The sequence below is a fragment of the Oryzias latipes genome, chromosome 4 (genome assembly GCF_002234675.1).
Source record: "Oryzias latipes chromosome 4, ASM223467v1".
NCBI lineage: Eukaryota > Metazoa > Chordata > Actinopteri > Beloniformes > Adrianichthyidae > Oryzias > Oryzias latipes.
This window is the reverse complement of record NC_019862.2, coordinates 29902584-29913926: the sequence shown is the minus strand read 5'-3', so window position 1 is coordinate 29913926 and position 11343 is coordinate 29902584. Positions and strand designations below refer to the sequence as shown.

At 42.0% G+C, this 11343-nt stretch overlaps 2 protein-coding genes across 2 annotated transcripts; one reads left to right on the top strand and one right to left on the bottom strand.

The window, feature by feature from the left end:
- The first annotated feature begins 4357 nt into the window (after positions 1-4357).
- On the top strand, positions 4358-7785 carry LOC110014991 (cyclin-dependent kinases regulatory subunit 1). The gene is made up of 3 exons (XM_023954557.1): positions 4358-4588; positions 4881-5008; positions 7301-7785. The coding sequence occupies exons 1-3, from the start codon at positions 4530-4532 to the stop codon at positions 7342-7344; spliced, it is 231 nt and encodes a 76-aa protein (XP_023810325.1). The 5' UTR covers positions 4358-4529; the 3' UTR covers positions 7345-7785.
- On the bottom strand, positions 7653-10928 carry LOC101156004 (outer dense fiber protein 3-like protein 2). Its single transcript, XM_011474512.3, has 5 exons — positions 10087-10928; positions 9913-10002; positions 8972-9082; positions 8437-8550; positions 7653-8327 (listed from the first exon to the last, which is right to left on the bottom strand). The coding sequence occupies exons 2-5, from the start codon at positions 9950-9952 to the stop codon at positions 7840-7842; spliced, it is 753 nt and encodes a 250-aa protein (XP_011472814.2). The 5' UTR covers positions 9953-10002; positions 10087-10928; the 3' UTR covers positions 7653-7839.
- Between the last annotated feature and the right edge of the window lie 415 nt (positions 10929-11343).

Below are 11343 nucleotides of genomic sequence, written 5' to 3'. Positions count from 1 at the left end.
GGGTCTTAAGGCACGTTCACACCGGGACGAATTTCGCCGGCGAAACAAAGGGCACCAATGTGAGTGTGCACACCGACGCGAAAAAACGCCACGCGGCAAAAGAGTCAAAAAAAAACGCCTCGGGTTCGTTTTTTTTTTTTTTTTTTGACGCCTCGCGTCGAAATCTATTCGACCAATGAGAATGGCGCTTTTGCACACGTGTCTGGACTTTCTGAAGTTACATTAAAACACAACTTGGGGGCGCTCAAACACAAAACTGCCTTGCTGAGCACACATACCAGCGAAGAAGATAGACGCCAAGTAGCGTCTACACTGCCGCGAAGAAATAATGACGGACATTCTAAAATATCCCCGAACCAAGCACCAGTTGGAGCAACTGGTGCTTGAAATATTCATGTTTTCTTTGTATTATTCTGACAAGCGTGTAAATACTTGCTCTCTTCTTCTGAGTGAAAAGCGACTTTAAGAAGCGTAAAGTTGCGCAGCGCCACCTTGTGTACAGGAGTATTTCTGTTTTACATTAAGCGCCATCTAATGTCAGGGAATGAAATTGCATGTTCACTCCACTCATCGTCAGCGAAAATCGCCTGGGTGTGAACACAAAAAACGTGGCGAAAAACGCTGGCGAATAACGCCTGGCGAATATTCGTCCCGGTGTGTACGGGCCTTAAGGCCTGTTCACACCGGGACGAATTTCGCCGGCGATTTTCGCCGACGTTTAACGCCTCGTGACTAAACAAAGGGCACCAATGAGAGTGTGCACACCGACGCGAAAAAACGCCAGGCGTTAAAGCGTCGAAAAAAAAAAACGCCTCGGGTTCGTTTTTTTTTTTCGACGCGTCGCGTCGAAATCTACTCGACCAATGAGAACGGCGCTTTTGCTCACGTGTCTGGAGCTTCTGAAGTTACAGTAAAACACAACTTGGGGGCGCTCAAACACAAAACTGCCTTGCTGAGCACACATACCAGCGAAGAAGATAGACGCCAAGTAGCGTCTACACTGCCGCGAAGCAATAATGACGGACATTCTAAAATATCCCCGAACCAAGCACCAGTTGGAGCAACTGGTGCTTGAAATATTCATGTTTTCTTTGTTTGATTCTGACAAGCGCGTAAATACTTGCTCTCTTCTTCTGAGTGAAAAGCGACTTTAAGAAGCGTAAAGTTGCGCAGCGCCACCTTGTGTACAGGAGTATTTCTGTTTTACATTAAGCGCCATCTAATGTCAGGGAATGAAATTGCATGTTCACTCCACTCATCGTCAGCGAAAATCGCCTGGGTGTGAACACAAAAAACGTGACGAAAAACGCTGGCGAATAACGCCTGGCGAATATTCGTCCCGGTGTGTACGGGCCTTTAAACCAAAAAAAAATAAGAATTAAGGACTAAAAACTGAGTATTTATTTCTTTTAGTGACCCTGGTATGAGTGGGTTAATGAAAATGAAGTAAAACTACATTTTAAGGCTCAGTTCAAGTAGATGATAAAAAGTCGGAAGATGCATAAGTTAAATATTGGACTCTGTGCATTCAATCATGAAAAATAAACATGTGCAAAGCAAAAATCTTTATTATAACATGTTATAAAATGAGTGGTCAAGTAACACAGAGCACGATTCTGCCATCAAAATCAACACTCCATCTGCATGCACGTCCTGCTTTTATGAACTCCTAACAAACGATAAAGGCACTCCCCTTTGGGTCATGTGACTGCTCAACTGTTGATCAGGCATCGCTAAGCTGATGCTTAGCTTGGAAGAAGAGTCACATGCAGCAATATCTGACCACAGAACTGCAGGGTTTGGCTTTGGGAACAATGCCTCATAAATTCTGACCTTGAAGGTTAAAATGCAGAAGCTGCAGGAGGAGAACGACTTCATGGTCCCTGCTGTGACATCCTCAGGATCTGATAGAGAAGACGCTGCACCTCTTCGTCCATGTGACCCTGATTTCAAAACAAAAGCACAAACTATATTATAGCATTTCAAAGACATCAACGTTTCAGTAGTTTTATGCTCATCTCCTTCCAAACTTTACATGTTTATTAAGTTAAAGATTTTTCTTTCTGTTTCTTTTAAAGTAATGGCATCTTTTGATCTATTTTCAAAGCTTTGTGGTTTGTTGTTGTTGTGGGTCCTTTGTTGTACCAGTAAGGCTTTTTCCAACAGCATTTTTTCATCTGCTCCTAATTCACAGCGATTTGAATAAAAATTACTCAGAAATGCAAATCTGTTTTGTTTTCTTCATAAACAGTTGAAACCAGAGGTTTACATACACCACATAAAATCACACAAATGCCTTTCTTACTCAGTCAGACATGAAATAACAGTAAACTTTTCCAGTTTTAGGTCAATCAACAAAATTATTTATTTTTGAATAATATCAGAATAATGAAAGTATCTGTAGGTTTTATTTAGACAAGTTTTTATTACTTCTTAATACTAAGTTTTTATTTGACAAAGTCAGAAGTTTACATACATTTCATTAGTATTTGGTACTATTGCCTTTACACTGCTGCACTTGGGTCAAACGTCTTGGACAGGGGTCCCCAAATCCTGGCCTGGAGGGCCTGTGTCCTGCTGGTTTTCCAGAAAACCGGCCTTATTTGCTGTGGTTTTCCTGGATCAGGTGTGTTTAGTCAATAAGGAGCTTCAATGGCAGGTTGGTTGGAAAACATGTCGGACACCGGCCCTCCAGGCCTGGATTTGGGGACCCCTGGTCTTGGATGTCTTTCCACAAGCTTCCACAAGCGCTGGCGAATAACGCCTGGCGAATATTCGTCCCGGTGTGTACGGGCCTTTAAACGATACCCTTTCTCATGTAAGTGTGATCCCAATGAGTTCTATCGCTAGAGGAGACATTCACGTGGTTCCTCGTGGGAGGAGAGCACCGCCATCTTGGTGAGGTCAACTCACTGCTGCAGTGCATGCATGTGAACACATTTTTTGCAAAATGCCACCTCATTGTGCGGGTTTCAACTGCCAAAATCAGAGAAATGAGTCCATGAAGAAGGAAGGCATAACATTTCACAGGTAAGTACTATAATTTTTTACCTTTAATGCTGCAGGGTCTTCATTAATGGTACACATGTTGACATGCATGATACTGCAGGGCTATTATCAACATGCTGCATGATGTACGGATAATTTGCTGTCGACATAAATTTAAACTCTATTTTATTAAAACTATATACAGTATACTAGAACTAGGCTATTCTAGGAATATAGATTTATAAATTTCTGGCTCAGTGACTGAACTTTTCTTGCAGGTTTCCAATGGATTCAGACTTAAGGAAAAAGTGTGCCTTAGCAATAAAAAGAGCCAACCCAGATGGATCACTGTGGTACCAACTAGCAATACAGTCTGACTATGTTCAAAACATTTTGTGGAAACACATTTTGATAAGAGGACAGACTGTTCACTTGAAACCCGGCACCATAACATCTGTGTTACACAAATTGATCACTCACATGAATCAGAAGGGTCAATCTTTTTTTAAGGGTAAATCTGTTGTTAACTTTTCGACTTATAATTGACTTATTATTGATTTATTGTTATCATTTATTATTATAATTGACTTATTATTTATATCTTGTTATTATTTATTATTTATTATTATTATTATTATTGACTTAGTACTGACTTATTGTTGGGCTTTTCTAAATAATTTTAATTACATGTCAAAGAGGTCTAAAACTTCTTCATGTTTAAAAATTATTTTAAACAATTCTTTGTTATAATTTTTTTTATTTGTAAGAAGTCCTGCAACTATGCATTTCTCTTTAAAGTTTGAGCTTTTAAGGCTGCCTGTTTTTCTTATTTAACAACAACAAATGATGTATTTATAAATTATATACATAAATTGTAAATTATATACACATGTATTATATATTTATATATATGTATAAATGTATATAAATATATATAAATTATATCAAAGCTACTTAGATGTCACCAAAGGCAATAGAAAGCTTTGTCATGTGGCCGCCGCCGACCTCACCAAGATGGCGTCGCGCTCCGCCACCGTAGTCCAGGCCAGTGAGTTATATCAAGCGGGCGTGTCTCCTCTAGCGACATAACTGTGATCCAACTACAGGAGAAAAAAAAAAAGAGAGAGCAGAAGAAAACAGAGTTCTCACTTGATCACGTATTATCTTTCAGCAATCATGATTAACGGCAGACATAAACACAATGAATTAGGATTTACGGTAATGTTTGACTTGAATGTCCACAACTCAATAAAACTAAAAAAAATAAAAATAAAATTGAGAGCAATAAATTCTAACTTTCATTTTAAACACTGCGAGTATTGCATCATTCTTTGAATAGACGATCTTTGCACATCCATGTGCTTCCATCTCGACCAATCAGGTGGAGCTGGGTAACGGCTGCAGTTTGAATCTCCCCCGGAAAGCAGCGGTCGATGACAGGCGTGTGTTTCGGTCGTAAACAAGGATTCCCGGTTCGTTTTTTCCCCTCCAACAGGCCGCAGTTTTCTCCCCCACCCCGAGGATTTTAAACTGAAGCAAAAATGTCCAAAAATCAGATTTTCTACTCTGACAAATACAACGACGAAGAGTTCGAGTACAGGTAAACACACCGATCGATCATAGAGATAGAAGAGGGAAACTTGCGGTCTGTTTTCTTACTCAGCACATGAAGTGGCTCCTAGAATAGAAAAAACTCCACTTTGGTTTATTCTCCTAAGACAATTGTCAGAGTTAATAAAGTCAGTAGTTAGGCGTCAAATATGGCGTTTGGCCATTTGCTTCGGTAACTGGGTTCGAACGAGAACAACATCCGGGTAATTTCGGGATTTCAAGCTGGTCTGAGCCCACCGTCTGACCTTTGGGGGGGGGGGGCTTCTGTTCTTTTCACACAGGCATGTGGTTCTTCCAAAGCAGCTGTCGAAGCTGGTGCCCTCCTCCCACCTGATGTCGGAGGAGGAGTGGAGGGGAATAGGGGTCCAACAGAGCAAGGGCTGGATTCACTACATGATCCACAAACCAGGTCAGGAACCAGAACCCTGAGGGGTTTTTCTCTGTCCATTCACAACCCCGGCGGGTCGGGTGGTCTAATCTGTCCCACGCCAATCATCGTTTGATCCCCTATCAAATCGTTCCCAGTGTTTTTTTTCTGTGTTTAGCCAAAATCCAACAACCTGTGTCGTTTCCTGGGATATAGTTCCTCCAGAGCGGCGGGAGTTCCTTAGCAGTTCACCTCTTGAGTGTTGGTGAGGAGCCACCCCGCCCCCTTTTCCCCTCCCAGTTCATGAGAGCTCTCTGTTTACAGGCTCTCCCGAGAACTTACAGCCCCAAGCTAACATTAACGATGCAACAAAAATGTCTAGCAGTGTTTATCGGGGCCGTGTTGCCATGGTTCAGACGAGGACAACAAAGACGTTGGCGGATCGATTCGTCTGCAGGTGGATCCATCAGAATGGAGCGGAGCAGAGAGACTTCAGTCGGAGAAATCCATCTCTTTCAAAAAGCATTTTTTCATCTGCTCCTGATTCACAATTTGAATAATATGCAAATTTAATCTTAGTTTTCTTTATGCTTCTCCTCCATCATCATAAAAATCCCACATAGCATGTTAAAGACCCCCCCCCCCTCCAATGAAAGCATTGATTGTTTTTGGTGTTTTTTCTGATAATGTACCAGATATACCAAATAATTTAAGAATAAAACTATTTTTCTCCAAATCGTGATGATCGGGAGCAGATAAAAACCCGCAGTTTAAAAAAGCTCAGGGTTGTGACGTTGCAACTGCAATGGGGGCGGGGCCACAGTCTCCCTGCTCTGCTCCATTCTGATCAACCGCGGTCAGAAAAATAGATCCATGAACGTCTTTGTTTTCCTCGTCCGAACTGGACTATTGGAAAGATCCAATATAGCTCTCTTTTTTTTATGAATTTGTTTTTGCTACGCTAACGCTAGCTTGGGGTTGTAAGCTAGCAGAAGCGAGTGCAAATAAAGAAATGATGGGATGTCAGCATGGGGTTATTTTGCACCAACAGTCCCGCCCCCAACACAGAGGTGAATTTCTAATGAACTCCTGCCGCTCTGCAGAAAATAGTTTTGGGATTTTGGCTGAAAACTGCATAATCGTAATAAAAAAACCACTGGGAACGCTTTAGAAAAAAAAAAATATATATAGTAAAGGATGGGACATTTTTTTAACGACTTATAATTTTGAGTATATGTCGTTATATTCTCTGCAAATTTATACTTCTAAATCTGTTTTTCTTTTGTTTTATGATAGAAATGACAAACTAGGATTTTGCGACGGAGCATTACAGCCACCATAAAAGAAGGGAAATAAACAAATATAGGAGAATAAAACACAACATTAGGAGACATTCACACTGCTCATAAATCTTAATGATTCTGCTTCATTTAAGGTTTTTTGAGGGGGGGGTGACTTTTTTTTTTAATAACTGTATGACTATATCGTACAAATTATACTTTAAAAAAAAGTATGCCTATTTTTCCCCCAAATGTTACGACTATACTCTCATATTTTTACTTATTTTTCTTTTATTATAGTGGCCTCAAAGACCCGTTGTAGGATTTTCCAAAGGCGTTGTAGTAGCCCTGCACAATAAATCTGAAAATTAACGTTATCGCAATTTCAAGCTGTGCAATATACATATCGGAAAAGTCAGCGAAAATCGCAATACATGGTTAACCTTAAGAGTGCTAAAACAATCTTATGGCAGCTTTAAGTATTTAACAAATTGAATAATCCCTTTATGCATTTGACCAATCAGAAAGAGCTCTTCACGTTGTTGACCAATCAGATGGAGCTTTTACGTTAGACGTGTCCCTCCTAATTAGACGAGGGTCGATTGGAGAATAATTGAAGGTATATTGACTAATAATTAAATTCAACTTTTGCAGTGAAATGGAAATGTTTTTGGTTTGTTTTGCTATTTGTTTATGTATCGCAAGTTCTATCGTCATCGCACTATTGATCACTAATATCGCAGATCGCAAGTTTTCCTCATATCGTTCAGCCCTACAGTGTAAAGATGAAAGTATAGACCTTAGATTCCCTCTGAGCGCTGAGTTAACCTTGCAGAAGAAGAACGGCGTGTTTTTCTGGTCATCTTTGCGTTGGAGTGAGGAAACTGAAGGCAATCGAATAAATACAAGTTGAAAAAGGACAAATTCACCGCTGGTGTGGTTTATATACAAATGAAAGCACCGGTAGTCATGTTGTTGTTGTTTTTGTTCCTCTTGGATGAAACGGTGGTTTATGTGAGATTCTCAAACATGTCTCTGCCTCTTTCCCCCTCAGAACCCCACATCCTGCTTTTCAGAAGGCCTCTTCCAAAGGAGTAGAAGGAAGCATCTAGAAAAGGCTCTTCTGTGCTCCTGAAGGAGCCAGAGTCTCCTTCACATGTGCGCCGGCGTCTCCACAAATGTTTCTGATGTGTGGAAAAGCTGTGGCTGGTGGGCGCATCTGTTCTGTCCCATTCTCTTCGGTTTCATGGGAAACATGACTTGATTCCACGGTGAATGTGACCAATGTGAAGCTTAGTGCCTGTCAGTTAAACGTAAAAACACTTTTGAAATGTATTTCAGTGTTGATTTCCCATCAGTACAGAAAAGCTTTATTTTGAAAAGGCCCATTGGGGCTTTTTTTTTTCAGAATAAAGTTTGATGTCTGTCTTCTTTATATGTTTTGTTGTGTTGGCTGTTTCTGTTGTTGCTGGGCTGTATCCGGTGAGTCTTAGTTTGTTGTTACTCAAGCAGGAAAATAAATATTATTTATTAAACTTGTATTTTCTGCCCCATCACAGAGCTTGTCCTGACTTTTTCTTTTGTGTTTGGTGCTCAGTCAGAAACACTGACCACTAGCGGCGTGACGAAGTCTGAATGTCTGATTCCCATGGAGAAGGCGGGGGCCCGGGCCTTGTGAACTGTGACCTTTTCTGGATTATACGCCCCCGGTCCTGGTCTCTCTGTGCCGTCTCTGGGTAAACCAGGGCGTCCCAGAATAGAGAAAGCTGGCTGTCGGGACAGATAAACGCTGGGGGCCGTACAGTTGTAACCGCACGGCCCGGGTGTCTTGGCCAAATCCACGGACGCTCCTCCTGTGCTGTAGCTGCCCGACATGGTGTAATTTGCGCTGGCTGGTTTGTTTGGGATGTGAGGGCCCAGGAGAGGAGGCAGCGAGTACTTGTTGGGAGCAGGGACTTGGTCTACGCTGCGGTAGTGAGTGCGGGCGCCCATCGTGTAGGATGGCGGCGTACGCTGGAGGCCGCATGGTGGCGCCTTCTCTGGGCTGTAGGCACCGGGTCCAGGAGTGTGGCACAGCTCTTCTACTCAGCACAAGAGTAAGTGCGACAGTACAAATAAGTCCATTGTGTAATCTGCATTAAAATACATTTTTGAATGTAAAATGATGTATTAGAAATGAGAAGAGCATACTCTGCAGTTTCCTTCTACCCAACATGGAATACGAAGGTGTGCCGTCCTTTCCAAAGCGGGTGAATTTTGCGCTGACGTGATACTGAGGCCCTGGACTGGAGTCAACATGATACACTGCAAAGAAAATACACTGCCTTTGGTTTGGTCAGGCAATGTGAGGTGTTGCCTCCCCCTAGTGGTGTAAGGTAAACATTACATAAATCACAATAATCTGCTCATTCCATGGAACACTTTGCCCTTGTGCTATTTTATGGGGTCCATATGACCCCACCCTTGCATTGACATATCATCCCTACTATGATAAAGGTGGAGAGGATTTCATGTTATCCAGGGTCCAGATGACCCCACTCCCAACGTTAACGTGCCTCTGGGAGTGGGGTCATCTGGACCCCACAAGACAGCACAATGGTTAAAAAACAAAGAAGATAACTTTTTGATGTTAACAGTTCAGACTGGGATGGAAGCAGGTGGATAGTAAATGATTCTAGCTGCTGTAGATCGTCTCAGACGGGACGGGAGATCAGGAGAACCTCACTCTTTGTGCTCATACTGCCGTGGAAGGAGTAAGCAGGGCTGGCCGCTTTGGTGAAGTCATGCCCAATAAATCCAATGGTGGGGGGAAGTCCATATCTCCCAGGTCCTGGTCCTAAAGATATAGAAACAAGGAATACTTGTTGCAAGTAAAAAGACCTTTTTTAACCCTCGTTCTATCTTAGATGACCCCCCCCCCTTCCATTGATGTGTTCTCCCTACCATGACAAAGGTGGATAAAGGTGGAAAGATTTCATGTAATCCATGGACACCAGTGAAGATCACAAATCATTGAAGAAAAAAGGTTCAGAGCACTGTCTAGTGGGTCTAGATGACCCAACTCCCAATGTTAAAGTGCCTAGGATAGCACAAGGGTTACAAGAATTCCGTGAAACAATATGCAAAATTGTCATATTTAGTTCGTAATTATCCTGATTTTCAGAGTTTAAGTGGTGTTTTTTTTTTTTGCATTGTTTGGCATGGGGTGCAACTTCTTTACTTTTTTTTTTCCTACTTTGTTATGCATTTTTTGGCTCCTGCGACTTATATTCCGTAACGATCTAAACACTGGAATACACGGTAGATAGATATCTAAATACGTTCACTTCTTTCAGCTTTGGACCCGTGTTGGAAAGTTCAGCTTTCATCCTAGAGAACCTCCTCTGACCTTTGCTGGAGATGCCCACCGAGTCAAACAGCTGGGGAAATTACCAGAAATAAGACATCTGCATCACAGTAGCAGAACGCGCACAGTTCAAACAAGCTGGTGCATTTTTCCCCAGTCTTGGCAGGCAGGTCTTTTTCTTCTGCCCAAGTGAAAGAGTGCAAAACAAAACGATCAAAAGTAACAAACGACAAGAGGATTTTACTTCAGTCTGCTTTAAACTGTTGGTAGAAAATCAATTGTAGCAGATTTTTGTGAAAGTTTTTTTCTGATGTACGTACCTTTTTCTTTCCCTGCAATTGGTGGATATTTTTTCTCCATCTGATCTCACTCCTGACGGACAGACGAGTGATCCTTTAATCAAAGCAGCACTAAAAGTACATGTTAATAGTGTAGAGCAGGAGGGAGGAACTGTTTTAAAATGAATGAAATAAATGGAAGTCTCGCCTCCTCACCAAATGCAGATCTTCTCTCTGTCAGATATGAAGTCAGCTGCATGCTTGGAGTCATCAGATGAGTGACAGAGAGGCTGTTCGCTCTTTACTCCACGTCCATCATGGGGTGGGGTTTCTTCACTTGTCCGAGTGCTTGATCTGGATCCAGCTTCACAGAAAACCCAAAGTGCCCTCTGATCCACTATCAACCTCCAGTTTCCTCTGAAACAATCAGGAAACCCGACACCGATGATTCACATGAAACCCCCCAAGGGCAGACCCGACTCTCCTTCGTCGGTCCGTTGGACTCCAGGTTACCACCCCATCCTCCACAGAGGTGGAGGGCAGGTGCGCTCAGCTGCTACTTAGAAACAGTGTCATCACCCAGATTCCCTCTCATGTAATCTTAGCTGCCCCCCTGCAGAGCATTAAAACCAAGACCCCCCACTCTGTCCGTTCTCTTTTCAATGCAGTGTGATGCACAATGTCGGCCTTCAGCCATGCATGAAGTTGCCACAGAGACTAGTGTGTGTGGATTACTGCCGCCAGGTCTCCTGCAACGCTAACATAATGTCACCAAGGGGATTTGCTTTAGTTTTTTCAGTGTTCTCACTCAGTCTTTTTTTTTTTTTTTTTTGATAATTCCTGGCTGTGGCTGCAGTCATCCATGAAAACTGTCCAAACCACCTCACTGCCTTAAACATTTCTGTTGAGTGACTCAAACTGCGGCCATATTTAATGTCCCTTCAGGAATTATTAATGTATTGGGCTGGCGACCAGTACAGAGGATGGCTTCAGCTGACCCCTGTGACTCTAATATGGAGGAGAGATGAAGAAAATAAATGAAGAAAAAATGATTTACTGAAATGATCTTTTAACTTAACTTAGTTTGTTTCTCCTTTCTGGTATTTTTTTTTTTTTAAAGTGTTGTCTCTGTTGTTTAAAGACCCACTCAGATGTAAATGTTTTATTTTATTTTTTTACACATGTCCTTGTATCATTTTCCTGACATAAATTAAGACAATGAACATTAAAATTGCACTTCTGAGTATTTCTTTATTAAAATCATTGTGAGTCAGGAGCGGATGAAACAATGATTGTTTTTGTGATGTAGAAAAAACGCCGGGCGAGCCAAAAGCTTCCCGATCGGAGCTCTCAGCAACAGGGAGAGGAAGGGGAGACGGGGTTGCTCCACGCTTACAGGCCCGCCCACAATTCAGAGCTGATTTTTTTTTTTGAATAAACCCCTGCCGCTCTGCAGAGACTATGTCCTAGAAA

Excerpts from the sequence above, each read along its gene's own strand:
- LOC110014991 (XM_023954557.1), top strand. The coding sequence starts at position 4,530 with ATGTCCAAAAATCAGATTTTCTACTCTGACAAATACAACGACGAAGAG. Across the intron at positions 4,589-4,880 it reads GACGAAGAGTTCGAGTACAG|GCATGTGGTTCTTCCAAAGC; the intron begins GTAAACACACCG and ends CTTTTCACACAG. Across the intron at positions 5,009-7,300 it reads CTACATGATCCACAAACCAG|AACCCCACATCCTGCTTTTC; the intron begins GTCAGGAACCAG and ends TTTCCCCCTCAG.
- LOC101156004 (XM_011474512.3), bottom strand. The coding sequence starts at position 9,952 with ATGGAGAAAAAATATCCACCAATTGCAGGGAAAGAAAAAG. Across the intron at positions 9,083-9,912 it reads AATTGCAGGGAAAGAAAAAG|GACCAGGACCTGGGAGATAT; the intron begins GTACGTACATCA and ends CTATATCTTTAG. Across the intron at positions 8,328-8,436 it reads GGGTAGAAGGAAACTGCAGA|AAGAGCTGTGCCACACTCCT; the intron begins GTATGCTCTTCT and ends TGTGCTGAGTAG.